This window comes from Beta vulgaris, chromosome 3 (genome assembly GCF_026745355.1).
Source record: "Beta vulgaris subsp. vulgaris cultivar EL10 chromosome 3, EL10.2, whole genome shotgun sequence".
Taxonomy (NCBI): domain Eukaryota; kingdom Viridiplantae; phylum Streptophyta; class Magnoliopsida; order Caryophyllales; family Amaranthaceae; genus Beta; species Beta vulgaris.
In genome coordinates this window covers 7,475,183-7,494,160 of record NC_079204.1, presented here as the reverse complement: position 1 = coordinate 7,494,160, position 18,978 = coordinate 7,475,183, and the positions used below count along the sequence as shown (strand labels likewise).

Here is an 18,978-nt window from a genome sequence, read left to right as displayed (position 1 = left end):
TATTATCACAAATAAGATCTTTTACTATTTTATTACCAAAACTTGATTGTGGTCTCCTCTAATCTCACGAGATTACAATTAATGGTAATAGGTTTAACGGTTTTCGATTCTAGTTTCTACGTTTCTTCGTTATGAAAAAAAAAACTCACTTACCATTACCACTTACTCAAACAACAAAGTCATAATACATTTCTTTGGTGCAAGATAAGATGCAATGCATTAACTTGAATTGGTTTTTTGTGCGTTCAAGGTATACACACGAAAGACCCACCATGGCATCAATCGCCTCTTTCTAAGCTGCGACAATTCTGTTTTTGAGACAACTCGCCAACTATCAGTGGCGACGCATAGATGGTTTGAGTTCCATGACAACCGATTTAGGATCTGGTAAATCCACAAGCATGTCGAAGTATATATCTTACATTTGATGAAAAGAAGTTACACGATTTAGTACAAAAGAAACTAGCAAGAGTACATCCACATTTGACAGATGAATTAGACCAGGTGGTGATTGCTGGTTTTGTCCAGCACAAGAACTCTAATCAGTTTGCTGGAAACAAACAATTTATTACAGCTCTTCAATATCATAGAAGTGTATATATATATATATATTTGCTTTTATATACTCAAAAATTTGTCGAACTGATCATAGTTAAAGCAGGCTGGGAGTTGAGACAAGACGTTGCAGAGGATTAGTGAGCACATGAACCACTTCCCTCATTGTAGGCCTGTTTGAGCTCTCGTCTTCAACACACAACATCGCAATCTTGAACATGTTGATGACGCTGGAGAGCTGGTACCCATTAAGCCTGGAGTCGAGGATGGCCAATACTGTAGCTGCATCTGATGGCTGAGAGATCTCTGATTCTGTCTTTCTTATCCATCTCACTATGTCTACCCCATCTCCGAACTCTCCAACTGGCTTCCGCCCTGTGATCAGCTCCAGCAGAACCACTCCAAAGCTGTAAACATCGCTTTTCTCGTCTACCTTTAGCGTGTAGGCATATTCTGAAGATACCAACAAGTACAAAGAAATCCAATTAGTTCAACAGCAAGTATCAGGCACAAGTAAAGTAGTTCATCAGTGAAGATAGGCAGTTTCTTTAGGAGCGAAACACTATCAATGGGTGTAACTAAATGCAGACCTAACGGGTTTTGTTGTACACTTGTAATAGAGCTATCTATCATACAGGGATGTAGTATATCAGCTAACAACAAAACACACCTAGCGTAGGAGATACTTTCAAGTTCTAACAAGTACTACACTTTCAAATAGTCCAAATAACATAGCTTACGATCCTGCACTTGTCATGCTTTTAACAACATATTACAACATCCCAATTCTCAACTTTGAAGTACGTCTAACAATCATTCTACTAATACTCCCGACCACCGATCTACCATAATAATCAACTAATCATAACCCTACTGTTTGCACAAGATCATACTAAATTATCCATACTACATAAAAGCCAATCAACAATCGATAAATTAATTAGATGGCGAAAAGAGATTAAACATCATACCAGGAGCAATGTAGCCATAGGAGCCAGCAATAGATGACATACACTCTGAAGCACCCCCAGCATCCCTTAGAAACTTGGCAAGCCCGAAATCAGCAACATGAGCCTCATAATCAGAATCCAACAGTATGTTATTACACTTCACATCTCTATGGAAAATCTTAGGATTACAATCATGGTGCAAATAACACAACCCCTTGGCCGCTTCCACAGCAATCTTATACCTCATCTCCCAGTGCAAATGTGCTCCTTTAGGCCCATGCAACTTCTCCCCTAAGCTTCCATTAGGCATATACTCATACACAAGCAAATTCGTCTCCTTGTTAGACACATACCCCAACAGCCGGACTATGTTCCGGTGTCTTATCTTCCCCAACGTTGATATCTCAGCTGCAAACCCATGGTCGTTTTTTCCAGAAGTACTACTCCGACTGGTGAGCTTCTTGATCGCAATATCTGTACCATCAAGCATTGAGCCACGGTACACAACCCCAGCCCCGCCTTTTCCTATGATGTTTTCTTCCTTGATACAATCCAGCACATCATCAGCCTTAAGGTCAAGTCGTTGGAAGCGCTCAATTTTCCATTCTTTAAAACCAACTAGATGCTTCCTCCTGTAAAATATCAGAGTCACAATTGATAATAGGACTAATGTGATTAGTCCTATGATTAGAATAATCAACTTAGATGAGCTAAACCACCCTGTGTGATGGATCTTCCTCGAAGGCGGGTAATACACAGGGCAGGGCTGAACACGGTGTGGATAACAGAGGTTCGGGTTCCCATCAAACGCCCTCGCCTTAAACACAGAGAATTGCCCACCAGATGGAATTCTACCATAGAAGTTGTTGTATGAAAGATCAAGAACAGTGAGGCTACGTATTGATCCAAGAACATTCGGAATGTCACCGGTAAGCGAATTCCCCGATAGATTAAAGATTGCAAGGTCTTCAAGATTCGACACTGATGCCGGAATTTCACCAGCAAGATTGTTCTGACTAAAATCAACAGCAATCAGAGAAGAACACTGTCCAAATGACCCCGGAATCTCACCAGACAAATCATTGGAACTCACATTAAGCGTAGCAAGTTGCTTAAGCTCAAACAACTCCGCCGGAATCTCGCCGGAAAACCTATTATTCTGCAAAAACAACTTCTGCAATCCTTTCAACTTCCCTATCGATTCCGGTACTCTACCAACAAACCGATTATTCGAAACATCAAGTGTTCCGAGCTTCTCGCCGGAGATATCCGCCGGAAGTTCGCCGGAAAAGTAATTATCATTCAATTCAATCAAATTCACCTCCGGTAAATTAAAAATCTCCGGAGGTAAACTTCCGGTAAGCTGATTTTTACCGATACGAAGCCGTTGCAATGAACGACAACCACCAATCTCCCCAGGAACAGCGCCAAAGAGCGCATTATCAGTCAAAATTAACATCTCTAAAACTCCACCTTTACAAAGTTCCGGCGGAATTTTTCCGGTGAAATGATTAGTAGTTATATCCAATGCTTTAAACCTACCATTTCTACCAAGATTCTCCGGTAATGCAAACGAAAAATTATTATTCCACACCTGTAACTTCTCTAAATTCGGTAAATCTCCAAAACCAGAAGGAATTTTACCGAACAAACTATTATGAAAAACATTAAAGAACGTAAGATTCTTCAAAGAAGAATAACTTTCTGGTATTTCACCAGTAATTCCATTACTTGACAAATCCAATGACATCAAACTAATCATTCCAGATAATTCCGGCGGTAATTCTCCAGTTAAATTATTCCTTTGTAAAAACAACGAGTTTAACTTCTTCAACTTACCTAAACTCGCCGGAATTTCACCGGAAATATTACACTCCGCCATATCAAGTCTTTCAATGGACTGAAGTGAACCAAATTCCGTCGGAATTCCGCCGGTGTAAGTATTAAAGTAACCTAAGTACAAAAACGACAAGTTAGTTAACCGACCTAAACTCGCCGGAATCTCGCCGGAAAGTGAGTTACCACTAAGTCCGAGGTACTTTAAGCTTATCATATCGGAATAACTCGCCGGAATATCGCCGGAAAAGTAGTTACCACCAAGAGAAAGATGCTTGATTTTCTTCAATTTGATCACTTGAAGAGGAAGTGGTCCATTAAAGTTGTTATTATAGACATCAATAACCTCTAAATCAGTCATATTAGTGAAGATTATTCCTGGGAATATTCCGGTGAAGTTGTTTGTTGAAAGGTTAAGGAATTTAAGCGACGTAAGAGAAGAAATTTGCGTGGGTAATTCTCCGGTGAGATTAGTGCAAGCAAGGTTGAGTATTTGGAGTTTATCAAGCGACGAAATAAGTGGAGGAAGTATGCCGAAAAGTGGGAAGAAAGAGAGATTTAACGAAACAACACGAAAAGCGTCGTTGCATAAAACGCCGGTGAAGTTGCAGTGTGCATTGTTTGTATGCCAGTTTTGAAGGGGTTGTTTTCCTTTAGTAGGAAGTAAGATGGAGTTTTTAAGTTGTAGTAAGATTTGTTTGTCGGAATTTGCAATAATTTGCGTAAGATTAAGAAGAAGAAGAAGATAGATGATGATTATGAGAATGGTAGATTTTGAGGAAACCATTTTTGCTGAAGAATGAGTAGCGTAAGATTGATGAGATAAGTAGGGATAAATTCTGTGGTGGTGTAAAGATGAGAGGACGTATGAGTGAGAGAGATTATATAAGAATGGAAGGGTCTGAGAATCAAATATTTGGGACTACATAATAAAGAAATTGAAAGTGAATAGTAGTGAAAAGAGAGGAGATAATTGGAGTTGCATGCAGGAGAGGGATGAGAAGGTGGTCCCTTCACTGAGGACTGAGGACTGAGGAGGGAGGTTCTGTGAGGTTTTGACTTTGACGAATTTTGTAAACAAGGGACTTGATGGGGTTTGTCTTATTTGATGAGAGTAAGACCCTACTCTTCACAAATTAGATTTTGGGGAGGGGAGTAGGATTTGGATTGAATTTCGTCGAGCTTAATTGAACTGAATTAAATTGAACTCGGATATAGTGAATGTGAATTGAAAAATTGTAGTAACTATTTCAGACTTTAAGTAAAATGGAAAGTGTAGTTAAGACTTTTGGAGTTGCACTTGCAGCAATCATGCAAACATCAACATACTAAAGTAGTTAAAACCAAATGTGGTATAAGTGATAATAAAGTACTAGATTTGTATGAGATTTGATAAATCTCTAATGATTAGATGTATCTAGAGATGTAAATGGATCGGGTTCGGGCGGGTGGAGCGTCACCCGCATCCACCCACTCCACCCGATCCATCCATCACCCACATCCATCTCCATCCGAATCCATCCATTCATTTGTAACCGGGTTGAACGGATGGATTGGGTGATTAACGGGTGAAATCAAATAGTATTAGGAGAAGTAAGAAAAATTACTAACAAGAACCACTAATCCATTTATATAATTCTACTTATTATGTAAAACCGTCTCCAAACTAACCCTAATCCACATTATTAACATTTATATACTTATATTATTATCTTGTAACTTTTGGGCTATAGATTAATAAAGCTGTAAAAATGAAAAGGTCAAAAATTTTAAAAATTATATATTTTTTACTTTAAACGGGTGACGGGTCGGGTGGTAAACGGATGATGGGTCGGGTGATGGATTAAAAAATATCACCCGAACCCGACCCACATCCATCACCCGAACCCGACCCACATCCATCACCCGATTATCCATCACCCGGCTATCATCTGTTTAAACCGGGGTTTTCACCCACTTAATAAACCGGGTGGAGCAGATGGTCGGGTGATCCACTGGATATTGCCATCTCTAGTTGTATCTAACACAAGTTTTCGTGTAACAAATATTGTTTGTATATATAAAAATATATATAGTTTGTGTATGTAAAAATATTGTTTGTATTTCGTATAACAAATAAGGTGAAAACAAAACGATTTTTTCATCTGGTAGTCTTGAGGTTTCACGAATTGCACCAGGTGTCCTCGTTGTTTCGGAAATGCACCAAATGCTCTTGTGATTTGCATAAAATGCAACAAGTATCCTTACTCACTAACGGTGTTAAGTTTCCATTAGCTTTTTGGATTTATCAACCCCTCTAATCCTAATTAAATCATAATTAGTCCTAATTAGCAAACTAGATCCTAACTTCTATCTTACCCTAACTCTAACCCCTAACTTCAAACCCTAACCCCGCCACCACCACCAACTCCCCCTCCCCCACCCCCGCAGCATCCCACCACCCCTATCCTACCCCCACAGCCCCCCTCCCCATCGATTTCCTGAACCCACCCCTCGGAGCATCCCCCACCCTCGTCCCCCCACACTCGTCGATTTCCATCGAATTCCTTCCACCCCTGTCGATTTCAACCAACCAACCCCAATCACTTTTATTATGTGTTAAGGTTTAAGGTTAGAGTATATGATTAGGGTTCATGTTTAGGGGCTTAATAATGACGAAATGGTAAATAAAGCAAACGGAAACTTAACAATGTTAGTCAGTAAGGGAATTTGGTGCATTTCATGCAAATCACAAGGGTATCTGATGCATTTCCGAAACAACGAGGATATCTGGTCCATTTTATGAAACCTTAGGGGTACAATATAAAAACAACATTTCATCCGTCTTTTTTTAATTGTTACATACCTTACTTTTATTATGTGATGTCCACATTATTTACTTTTATATCCTTATTGTTGTTTTTACCACACAAAAAGATAATTACTTTATGTTCTATTAATCAACTTTTGAACAGTCTCCACATGTTTTTTTGATCTGACGGTTAAATTAAATGTAGCAACTAAAAAATCACGGAGGATGTATAAAAATACGAAGATGAGTAGTAACGGAAAAGGTAAGGAGCAGGCATGACGGAGTGACGGAGACAGAGGGAAGTGTGTAGGCACTCTGCGGCATTAGGAAGTAGAGTGGCAGAAGGATTTGACAAGTGCAAAATTGACGGCGTGATAAGGCTGGGGAGTTTTGAGTGACAAAGGCTCAAGGTCATCAGTGATGTTGCTCTCTCATACAGACTCATATACTCATACAGTCATACTACTACTACTACTTGCTTCTCTGTTGCTATTGCTTGCTCCATGCTTTTAGATTGCCACTCACCCCAGTTGCATAATCATGACAACTCTCTTTCTTTCTTTTAGTAAACATTATTAATCCACATATTACACTCATCCGTATTTTCTTTAGATTTGATTCCTGCACTTCGATTTTTCTTTTCTTTTTTTTGACATCATCAAACTGTAAATTCTACACTTCAATAATGGTGAATAGAAATATCAAGTATTTGTGTCTTTTAGAGGCCGTTAATGACTTTGGCTATGTTCACCTGAAATTTTCTGATTAGAACTTATCTTATTTGATTTAAATTTATTTTTTCTACTCTGATCTGATCTGATATGATCTGATCTGTCTAACAAGATCTTGTCTTTTAAATTTTTCTCAATACATAAGAAAAATATAGTCATAGGGGAGATTATTTGATTCGTCTCAATGAATACTTTATTAATATTCAATTATTATAATTTTTACTAAAATGTAATGAAAGATATTTAATAATAATAATGATTTTTAAATATAAGCATGATCTGATCTAAACTTATTTTTTCTGATTTGATCTGATCTGATTAGATCTGAAATAAGCAAAAATAAGGTGAACTGACGCAGCCTTTTATGTCATGTGAAAGATGATCAACTGTACAGAGCCTCAAAATATAATGGCTCAATGATATTAGTTCTTCGTCTAACAAAAAACCTAAATCTAATTACAAATTATTGAATATAATATTAGAGGTAAATTTAAAAATCGATTTTATACGGTTATTTCACCAAATACCCCCGACAAATCAACAAATTCACAATATACCCTCAATGTTCCAGAAATACACCATATACCCCTAAGTTTTCAAAAACGTTCACCAAATACCCTTTTCGTAACTGTCGTTATCTCACCGTTAGTATTATTTACAATATTGCCATCATTAACCCCTAATCTCTAATTCTAACCTAATTCTAACCCTAATCTAACCCTTCCCCTTACCCTAATCTTAACCCTTACCTTTACCCCAGACCCTAACCCACCCAGCCCACCACCCCTCCACCCCACCCCAGCCCCTACCCCTCCCCCTCCCCCACCGCCAGTTCGTTCACCGCCCCTACCCCCTCTTCGTTCACCGTCGGCCCCCCCACCCCCTCTTCGTTCACCGCCGGAATCCCCCACCCCTCTTCGTTCTTCGCCGGAGTCCCCCACCCCCTCTTCGCTGTCCGCCGGAATCCCCCACCCCCTCTTCGTTCTCCGCCGGAGTCCCCACCCCCTCTTCGTCGTCCGCCGGAATCCCCCACCCCCTCTTCGTCGTCCGCCGAATCCCCCACCCCCTTTTCGTCGTCCGCCGGAATCCCCCCCCCCCTCTTCGTTCTCCGCCGGAATCCCCCACCCCTTCTTCGTTCGCTGTCGACTCCCTGCCCCCTGTGCGAAAATCCGACCACCCTACGCGAAAAACCAACCAACCCCCCGCGAAAATCCCCCACCTTGCACGAAAATCCGACAACCTTGCGCGAAAAATAGACCACCCTGTGCGTAAATCTAACCCACCCCCCGCGAAAATCCCCCACCCTGCGCGAAAAACGACCTCCCTGCGAGCAGTTGATGTAATGGTGAACGAAGAAGGGGGAGGGGAGGGGAGGGGAGGGAGAAGGAGGGATGCTACCGGGGAGGGGGGAGGCCGGCAGTGGAAGGGAGGGGGATGCGGTGGTGGAGGGGAGGGGGATGCGGTGGTGGAGGGGGAAGGGGTAGGGCTGGGGTGCGGGTGGGGGTGTTGGGCTGGGTTAGGGTTAGGGTTAGGGGTAAGGGTAAGGGTTAGATTAGGGTTAGGGTTAGATTAGAATTAGGGTTAATAATGGCAAAATCGTAAATAAAGCTAACGGCGACTTAACGTCCGTTAGAAAATGGGTATATGGTGCGGAGTTTTGAAAAGTCTGGGGTATATGGTGAATATCTGAAACATTGAGGGTATATGGTGAATTTCGCGATTTATCGGGGGTATTTGGTGAAATAACCGATTTTTATAATTTATTTTAACACAGGGCTCCTAATTTTATTTATTATCTATTAGTAGGTGAGAATCCAAATGATTTACAATTTCCCTTGTTATATTACTTTTTTTTCCTCTTCATGTTATTTTAGTGTTGATTAGTTAATTAATCATTTTATATTCATATATGTGCTATAGTATCTAACATTTCATTTGTTTTCCATGCATGGTTTGATATGATAGATAGTTTTAAACTTTTAACACTTAGTTGTTAGGTTGATGTGAAGAACATGTTGGTGGTATTGGTAGTGTTTGTAATGGAGCTCAAGACAAATTTAATTTTTTTACAAAGCCTAATTAAATCATCAATCATATGTACTGATATAATAAAAGGTGTTCCTAAGCAAAAACTATGTCACGTGACTCTATCCGCTATTCCTTAGACTGTTTAATTTATGTAATCTATATACAATAAAAAAAAAAAGTGTATGATATAAGATTGGATCCCATGATTTCAAGTTATTATATTAACGTCTTAACCATCAAACCAAGTAATGTTTGGCATTAATTATAATTTTAAAGTAATATATTAATAAATAAAAATTATACAATTTTTCACCATATATGCATGATATTTTTTTTCACCAGATACCCTTACTTTTTTCAAAATTCACCAAATACACCTCAATTTCTTGAAAATACTAAATGGCCGTAATGACTAACGGTTGGGGTGGGGGTTTAGGTGGTGGTGGTTGAGTGGTGGTGGTTAGGGATAGAGAATTAGGGTTAATTGAGATTACTTAGGGTTAATGACAAACGAAGTTAACTGTCATTAGTCATTAAGAATATTTTAATGTATTTCAAAATATTGAGGTGAATATGGTAAATTTTGCAAAAAGTAGGAGTATATGGTGCATAATTTTTTTTTGTCAGGGATATATAATAAAAAAAATCGAATATTATAATTATACAGGACATGGTTCGGCCTGAAAATTTATTGAGTATGAAAGCTCGTAGAATGTTTTTTTTTTGTTCCTTGTAATTTAAGAAGTTATATATCCCCGTCATTATCGGTTCTAATTTCCAAATTTTAAGAAGTTTTTTTGTTTAATGTCTTATCAATTACGAATTTATATGGGTAAAATCCTGGATTCACCAATGTCAAAGGGGGCTTAATTTCAAAAATAATGAAACAAGGGGGTTTAATTGTTTCAGTTTCATAATTGTTCAAAGTAAAGAGGTAAAATTGACTATTCTTCCATGGAAGGATAGTAAAAAAGTTACAAGGATATAAACAATAATTAGGAAATATGGATATGGCAAGAAAGCAAGGGACCATTTATACCTCATGGTCTCTGAATTCTGATAGATAAATAAAATTGTTTGTCAATAAGTATTTATTTTGTCGAAGCTAATCATGTCCTTTTTGTTTTGAGTACAAAAGACTTGCTTCTTTGGTTGAAAGTTATTTAAGCATAGTAGTGATTTGGCAAAAATCAAGGTTGATGCATGTCTTTTTGCATGAAATTTACTCTGGAGAATTGTGAAGAGTAATTGGTCCTTTTCGGAGGGATAGGAAAAACCGAAAAAGTCCGGGAGCAAAGGCTGAGTATGTCTTTTCCCAAAGAGACACTTTTTTTCTGACTCTTATTTGGCTCTCTTAGAAAGTCCACTCTTTCTTTTGTTTGCCTTTGCTCCCACCAATTTATTATGATTGTTATTTAGCCAAAGGAAGAAAATGATTTTTGAGTGATGCTATTGGTCTCACCATGAGACACATTTTTGTGTCTCAACTTTATATACTAATTTTGTAAGATAGAAGATGATACTATAAATAGTTAATTGAAGATAATCAAAATGGATTAAGATCCCACCATATAACTATGTGATTGAGGGTTCGACACTCATCATGTCAAATTTGAAGTTAGTGTGTTAAACTTTTAGCTATTAAATTGAATTATTGAAATTTTGTTGTGTGTTGGATCCTCTTGTAAATTTATCTCGTATAGAGACTTTAAACATCATTGAAAATTTTTTAATCGGAAAACTAAATCACACCTATAATTCACAAAATCTAATTGTCTTGAAAAAGAAACTAAAATAATGTTTATAGATAGAAATAACAGTTAATGTTAAAAATTCAAAATATTAGATATTAGCATCATAAAAAATTAGTATCAACCTTTATATAAATTTAATGTCAATAAATCTAAATATATTTATGCAATTTTTCCGATAAGTTTGTAACAATAACAATAATGACGACGACAACAACAACAATAATAAAGAAATAAATTTGATAACATATATATTTTAATATTTAAGTAATAGTAGTATTTGATTTTATTACTTCATATAACTGTAGTATTATTTTTCTCAAGAGCTTCCACAACAGATATAGTAAGATCCAGCATTCATTCCATCTATCATTAATTGGTGAAACACAAATATTGCAAGTGATGGCTTTTGATTAGTTACCATATACTACATTCGCTCCTTACACTTTTGACACTATTCACAAATTTTCCTGTGACTATCATCTGTGATTTATGGTTAAGAGAAAAATATAGTTATGTGGGGTCTTATTTGATTCTTCTCGGTATGCACTTTTTGAATATCGACTTTTAATATTTTTTTCAAATACAAAAGTAGAGATATAAATGCTCAAAGTAGTGGGCATGCGTTAAAAGTGTAACTATTAAAAAAACGGAGGTAGTATATGTATGTGTGCGTGGGTGTGTGTGGAGGGAGGGAGGGGGGAGGGTCAATACCCACTAGGGGTACTTTGGGAGATGGGATCTCATTACCATCCCTCCCCCTCCCCTCCCCCTCCCCCTCCCCCTCATCCTCGGCCCCTCCCCCTCCCCCCAATTCTTAAAGTGTATGCCCACTATAACTCGATCGGGTTAACTTGTGAGAGGTTTCGGTCTGATAGGACCTTTCATTTTACCATCATATATATAAGTGATCGGGGGAGGAATATGGTGTCACTTACAAAATGTAGAATATACCCTTAATAAATATAAATTGCCATATATATAAATAATTTTTTTCCCTACTTGTCATATATATATATATATATATATATATATATAACAATGAAACTGAATTTGAAATTTCGATTAAATATTCAATTATGAAGAATAATTTTCTCTTCTTACATGTGTGTGAAAATTCTGACAAAATATTAAATTGACAATAATACAACTTGATTGACACAATAAAAAAAATAAAATTTCATATTATTAATTATATTTATAATATTTTAAAATCTAAATATTGATTATCATTTAGTAATTTTATCATGTAAATCAAACTCTTTCACTTTATTATTATTCAACGATTAAACCAGTGAACCTGATACACGAATTCTTCCACTTTATTTGAGCACAAGCTTTCTTATATTTCATATTTCCTTATCTCGATACTATATTTGAATAATGATGAACATATAATTAAAAAACCAATGAAACATTGATTTAAGAAACAAATATTGTAATATTAAAATTAATTATAAATATCTGTTCGAATAAAAAAATCTGTAACACTAATGAAATAATTAATAATTGACAGAAAAAGTTATATATATATATATATATATATATATATATATATATATATATATAAATTGAAAGTTATATAGAAAAACTTGAGTAAATGACATATAGGACAATTAGATTTGTAAATAAAGAATCAAGTAGTGAGTAAGTAAAGCGGTACTTCATATAAAGTCGAGTTGTCACATACTTTTTGGCCAAACATATTAGATTACCATTTACTTCCATCATTCTATAATTCTTGCACACTTGCAATTTTGTGGTGTTTAATACACTATTTTGACAATTATATTTTCAATTGTGTATAAGTATTAAAAATTATGAAAATTTGATACTCAAAAACTACACATCAAGATGTATCTAGTAAGATTTCACATAATAATTTTGTTTCTTATATATGGGTGAAAATTCGTGATCAAAGTTAAGAAATTTTGACCTTAAAAATTCAAGTGTTGCATGAATTTTAGAACGAATAAGATGTATAATGACAAATGCAGGTAAGATGAGATAAGAATTAACACATGTATAATGTATAATGTCGAATACACCAATAATTATAAAGTGAAATTTTGAAGTTGACCTGACGTGTGGTATTTTAATATTCTCAAGTTTTATAAATATTGGCATATTGCCATATTGGCTCTTATGTGAAAGTTGAGACTATGAGTGGAGAATTGAAATTATGCTCTCAAAATAGAGTGGTTATAAATTATTGTCAGAATAAATCTCAATCTCTTGTGTATTGATAGGCAGTATGACACACCACATGGGCCGTTAAATTCAAAAGCAAAGCGAATCTAAATAATGAATTGCAAAAGGCCCAAATCTAGTACTAGTTGTTTATAACCGAAGATGACATATATTGCCCTTTCAAAAAAAAAGTTGACATATTTAATGGTAAGGAAGGCCTCTTAAGCTCTAAGGCATGACTCAAAATCACTGAACATGCATCCAACACGTTAGTATTTTAGTGAATAATGTTTGGTATAGATCATATGTGGAGAAATAGTACATAGACTACACCTCTATATATATATATATATACTTCTTCGCTCTTTTTCTATTGTAACAATTGAGTTTTCATACTTGTCAATAAACAACTTTAAGTATAAATATCTTTAATTACTTTATAGTAAAAAATATAAAAATATGATATTGTGAAAGTATATATCGAGACGAATTTAACAAGACCCACATGACTATATTTTTCTTTACGTAAAAATCACAATAGATTGTAAAAGAGTGATGGATGAATAGTGCAAAAATCCAATTGTTGTAATAGAAAAAGAACGGAGGAAGTATATAGTAATGAATAGTTTCAATTTTTTTGTGTAAATTTATATTGATAGATCACTTGAACTATAGTATTTCATATATGTTCATTCTAAAAGATTTTGCACATCTAACTTCCCTTTTTTCTCCTCGTTATAATCGTGGCATCCTTCTCCATTTCAAAATAACTCTCCGCATATTTTTCTAAGTTAAATTTTGTAAATTTTGGCTATAAATTTTCACCAATATATAATAAAAAATATATAACTTATTTAAGAAATTGTTAAATTAATCTCAATGTACAATCATTATATCAATTATTTTACAATTTCAATAACACATAATAAAAAACAAGAATAAAAAAAAAATATGTGTCGGAAACCATGCAAAAGCAAACGGAAAATCTATTAAAAGATTAATGAAGTATAATATAGTTGTTTTACCTTGTACGTACGTCGTAAGGACACATCTAAGAATTATATCCTCAACCTTTCAATCAGAAGGCGATACACAGTATTACCTAAGCATCTCTTGAGTCTTATTTTTGTATGTAATGTACTTAACAAAAGTACTTTTAAAAATAAAAAGCTACTTGAATCCATTTAGAAATTTTAACACTAATTCCAAAAGAAAATTTGTGTTACTATTTTAGGAGACCTGAATTAGTAAAAGAAGCTGTTTTTAGAGTTACTGCAAGAACATTCTCTCCTTTTCCACTCTATATCCTCAAATCATTGACCTACAACTATATACATTTATCCAAACATAATTTCTTTCTTCAAATAAAATAATAAATTAGAGCCTTGAGATTGAAGCTACCAAAGTTGTAGATTCTGCATAATTAGTATTGTGGAGTAATATAATACTATTGAATTCTCCCACTGAGATTTATGGAAAATTGGAAGAATATGATACGGTTCCTTTGAAGGATATTATCTCATCACTATTTTAGTGGGACGAAACGAATATATACAACAAGAATACTCTGCACTACCAAAAAAAAAAGTCACTTTTGTAGTAACATTAATGTACACAATACTGAAAGTCCACTGTTTGACACTTGAGAAGCATATTTTAGGTCTTGGGATTATTTTAGCTAGTAATAAATACATGTATAATACTATAATGGAAATAGAAAAGCCTTAAAAGGAATATGTCTAAATTTAAACATCTCAACCATTGGCGGCTGAACTAGCTATAGGAGCGAATCCACGAACTTAACATAGTAAAAAGTAACCCTTTTTAATTATGTAAGAGGCCAACTAATATCTTTCATCATAATTTTTTATTGCAAACAAATATTTTTTGTATCCTTTTCCTCGACAATATATATCTTTTTAGACACTTTGTTTCTTGAGCACTATTATTATTTTTTTCAATTAATTTAAATATGTTTTGTTAAACTTATTTGAAATCTTATAAGATAAGATCAGATAATATAATATATGCCTTGGTGTTTCGTGGCAAAGGAGAAAGGAGAGAAAGGGCCTTGAAGCCTCGCGTAGCCCAGCCCGGTCGAGGAGGCTCGAGCACGGCCGTGGAGTGCAGCCCAAGCGGGCAGGTCAGCTCGGGCGAGCCAGGGGGGAGCTCGGACGGGCGTTGGTCCTTCCCCACATTCTGCCTCGAAGGCAGAACCTTGAGCAAAAGCCTGCACCAGGCGGGCAAGGTTGGAGCCCGGGCGGGGAGCTTGCCCTGCTTCGGACGATTTTAATCCGAATTTTTTCGGATTTAATGTTTTGGGTTTTGGGAGATTGTGTAAACTTTAGGAGGTCATATATAAGGCATTCTAAAGTCATTTAGTAACCTAAGATTCAAATTAGCCATAAAATATAACTCTCTCTCTCTATCCTCTCTCTCTTCTTCTTCTCCATTGCAATACCTCCATTAGAGAGGCTAAAGAAAACTACAAAGTTCTTGCTTGTGGATGTAGGTCAAGATTGACCGAACCACGTTAAATATTTGTCTCTCTTTATTGCTTACCTTTCTTATTTAAAGTTTACAACTTTGCATTTATTGTTGAACTTGAACTTAACTAACAAATTCTAGGTCCTAGAAATTGCATTTGTTGCTAACAGATAAGATAAATAAGATGTTATGTCAACTTATCTTCACTCATTTCAAAAAAATAAATAAGATAAGATAAGATCAAATCAGATAACACAAGATAAGATTGATGGGTTTTAAAATATACCGCAAGTGCACGGTGTCTGTTTGGCAGAAACTGGCAAATACGGGTCGATCCACAGGGAGAGGAGTTCTACAGATTTATGTTCAATTATCTAACTACTTCCAGAAGGAAAAATAATTGAGGAATTAATAACTAAGCTAGAGTAAACTAGAACGCAGAAAAATGGGATTTATCAAATAATTAAAAACCTAGGGCAATCGATCGGTCCACCATGCTTATACCAGTTTAATCAATATAATATAGTTCAACAACACTTGGATTGAGATTCGAATAAATGAAGTATTTCGTTAATCCTTGGTCAGACATTAACAACTCTTAGATTAACATATGCCAGTACGGTCGCTCAACATAATCAAATCTATCTATTGTAATAAGCCTCTAATGAATATGATCTTTCGATTCTAATTCTTATTAGCTAAACATAACTCATGATATTGCGCAATTACATGAATTAAACAAGTATAACAAATCAATAGGAATTATTCTAATTCAATCCAATTATTGAAGAACATCAAACTACAATAAAAAAGGTATAAACATGGATTCCCTCTCTAAACCCTAGAAATAGACTACTCATTCATGATGATATTAAACGCAATAAACATAATCAAAGTAAAAGAATTCATAAAATTGAACTAAGTAGAGAAGAATACCAAATGATTGAAGAATGATGGAAGAGGAAATCGACGATCTATATAATCTTCCAATGTAAAGGTTCAACAAAACTAGAGAGAAATCTACTAAGTATTTTGGCCCTAAAAACGTATATAATGAGATGGTCTAAACGAAAATACAAAAAACTTATTTATACTCTTTACAAAACCGGCTAAAAAACCTGAAAAAACGCGTTCCGAGAAACCGCCCGGTCGACGGGGCGAAAACCGCCCGGTCGGGCGACGGTGATTACAACTTACGACAAAAAAAGCAAATCCACCCGGTTGACCGGGCGAACCCGCCCGATCGGGCGCGTAAGCAAATTTTCCCATTTGGTCGCCCGGTTGACCGGGCTAACATTCCTTGAATTTTGGTGAAAAAATAATTTCGCCCGGTCGGGCAAAACCGCCCGGTCGACCGGGCGGAAAAATAGTGATTTTTGCGTCAACTTGTGAAAGCTGTATCTCTCAAACCAGATGTCGGATTGGGGCGTGTAACCTATCATTGGAAAGCCCTTGAAGTCTAGTTTCCAATACAATTGGAATTTTGTGATTATCAATTGTATATCAAAAGTTATGGCCAAAATAGTGAACATGTGTCAGTTTTTACACTTCGTTCGCTAACTCTTTGCTTCATTCTAACTCGAAATTGTCCCGAATGGATGCATTGTGATCCTTGAGCAATATATCTTTATCTTCAATGATTGATAAGCTAGATCTTAGGTAATCATAATCAATTTGCATCAAAGTAACCTGAAAATGATCAAAACACGCAAACGGGGAGTAGTAGAGCACAACTTACGTAATTCATTCCATTATGCACCTAAATGCTCTAAAAGGATTTCTAAATGCAATCAAAATGCATCTAAAACTATATATATATGTGACATATCAAAGATCGGATAAGTTCAGATAAAATAAGATAAGATAAGATAAAATAAGTTTAATCAAACAAATCCTTAATTGAATGTTTTCTGATTAAGTACATAAAAAAAAATTCTTAACAAGTAGTGTTTAACAAAAGATAGGGTTTTAAAAGTAATTGTTGACATAAATTAATATGGTTGACTTAATTTTTTTTTTCCAAACTCCAAAGGTTGACTAGTAATTGTGAAAGGTGTAATTTGATGGTAAAGATTGTCCGAAAACTTAATGTTTGGACTTTGGCCAAGTATTATAAATCAATTTTGTCAAAATAAAAATAAAAGAAATGAAATACGATAGTCACATGGTTAAAAAACAATTGTGGATGCAAAATAAATCAACACGCCAAAGATACAATACTCAATGATCACGTCTTTTTGATATGGAGTAACATTTAGATATCATCAATGCTTTCTAATAGTTCATAGCATTGTTGTTAAAATTTCGATTTGGATCTTACGATTCTACAATTCAGAAGGACCGTCTTTCCGATCCCAATCTTATATAGAATTTTAGTTTAATAGGATCCTTCGATCTTACCCAACTACCAAAATTCACATGGTAGGATCATAACACGATTTTACGATCCTATGATCCTACGATCCGATTCTATCATAAAATTTCACAAAATAATTCCAAATATTATCTTTCTCCTATTAGCTTTTGGTCGCATATTACTTTAATCTTAGAGTATTTAGCTACTATCACTATTTGGGGACGAAAAACATCATTATTATGTGTGTAAATTGTAAAGTTCTAACATGAGTCTTTTGACTACATTATTATAGCATAATTATCACTAATTTACCCTACATTGTAGGATCTTACGATCCTACGATTCGCTCCTGCCGATTCGATCCTACCAACCTTATGATACAAAGTAGGATCCTGATAGGGTGTTTTACCATTCTTCATCAATTAGATTAGTGCACTATTACAATTTTATTTGGCCGAAGTAAGTTCGGAAACAGATTGTCTATTTTACAATTATAGTAATTTGTGGCCACTGGACTTTTAGATGCTACATTGATATGCAATACTATTAGTGTGAATTGCTTTTATTTGCTTTTTTTAGTTTGTTTTTGACAATATCCCCAATTGCAATTAGTGCACTCAGAGATCCTAGACCAATTGCAAAAGTGATTCATGCAAATTGTTTTTTTTGGAGCATAAAGTATTCCACTTATTCCATATCATAATTTACGGAAAGAAGATTTTAATAATTATATAAATGAATTAAAGTACATATATGGAGATCTGAATAACAGAAATAAGAGTTTGATCTTCAGTAAACAACCTAATAATACTATTGTAACTTTGCTACCTAAAACAAAACATCATAATAATAGTATACCGTTACAACATGCTCAACATATGCTTTGATCCAATCCTTTAATATTATATACTTGTACAATCTACAAAAATATAAAATTTTAGATTAAGAATAAATGATATTATGATATTGCAATCTTATATCAGTACAATCTTACACCATTAAACAATGTCAAGTAAGAAAATAATTATGCGCAAAAACTTCCTAAAATGAGCAAAAAAAGTAACAAATGAGCAGAAACATAAAATGAGTAGAAAACATTAAGTTATCAAAAACGTAAAATGTACCAAAATGTAAAAGAAGAAAAAAGTAAAATGAGTATATAAAAGTTCAATGAGGAAAAAAAGTAAAATGAGCAAAACGTAAAATGAGCAAAAACGTTGATAAATAAGCAGAAAATTGTTAAATGAGCAAAACCATAAAATAAGTGAAACAAAAAATAAGCAAAAATGTTATGAAATGATCA

General features: G+C 35.0%; 1 protein-coding gene across 1 annotated transcript; it reads right to left on the bottom strand.

Annotated features, from left to right (window-relative positions):
• Nucleotides 1-402: 402 nt before the first annotated feature.
• On the bottom strand, nucleotides 403-4,272 carry LOC104888476 (receptor protein kinase CLAVATA1). Its single transcript, XM_010673465.4, has 2 exons — nucleotides 1,527-4,272; nucleotides 403-1,008 (listed from the first exon to the last, which is right to left on the bottom strand). Exons 1-2 carry the CDS (start codon nucleotides 4,126-4,128, stop codon nucleotides 653-655), a joined length of 2,958 nt encoding a protein of 985 aa, XP_010671767.2. The 5' UTR covers nucleotides 4,129-4,272; the 3' UTR covers nucleotides 403-652.
• Between the last annotated feature and the right edge of the window lie 14,706 nt (nucleotides 4,273-18,978).

What these genes read in the sequence shown, in the direction of transcription:
- LOC104888476 (XM_010673465.4), bottom strand. Translation starts at nt 4,128, where the DNA reads ATGGTTTCCTCAAAATCTACCATTCTCATAATCATCATCTATCTTCTT. An exon ending in CTATGGCTACATTGCTCCTG is followed by an intron (nt 1,009 to 1,526) that starts GTATGATGTTTA and finishes TGGTATCTTCAG; the next exon opens with AATATGCCTACACGCTAAAG.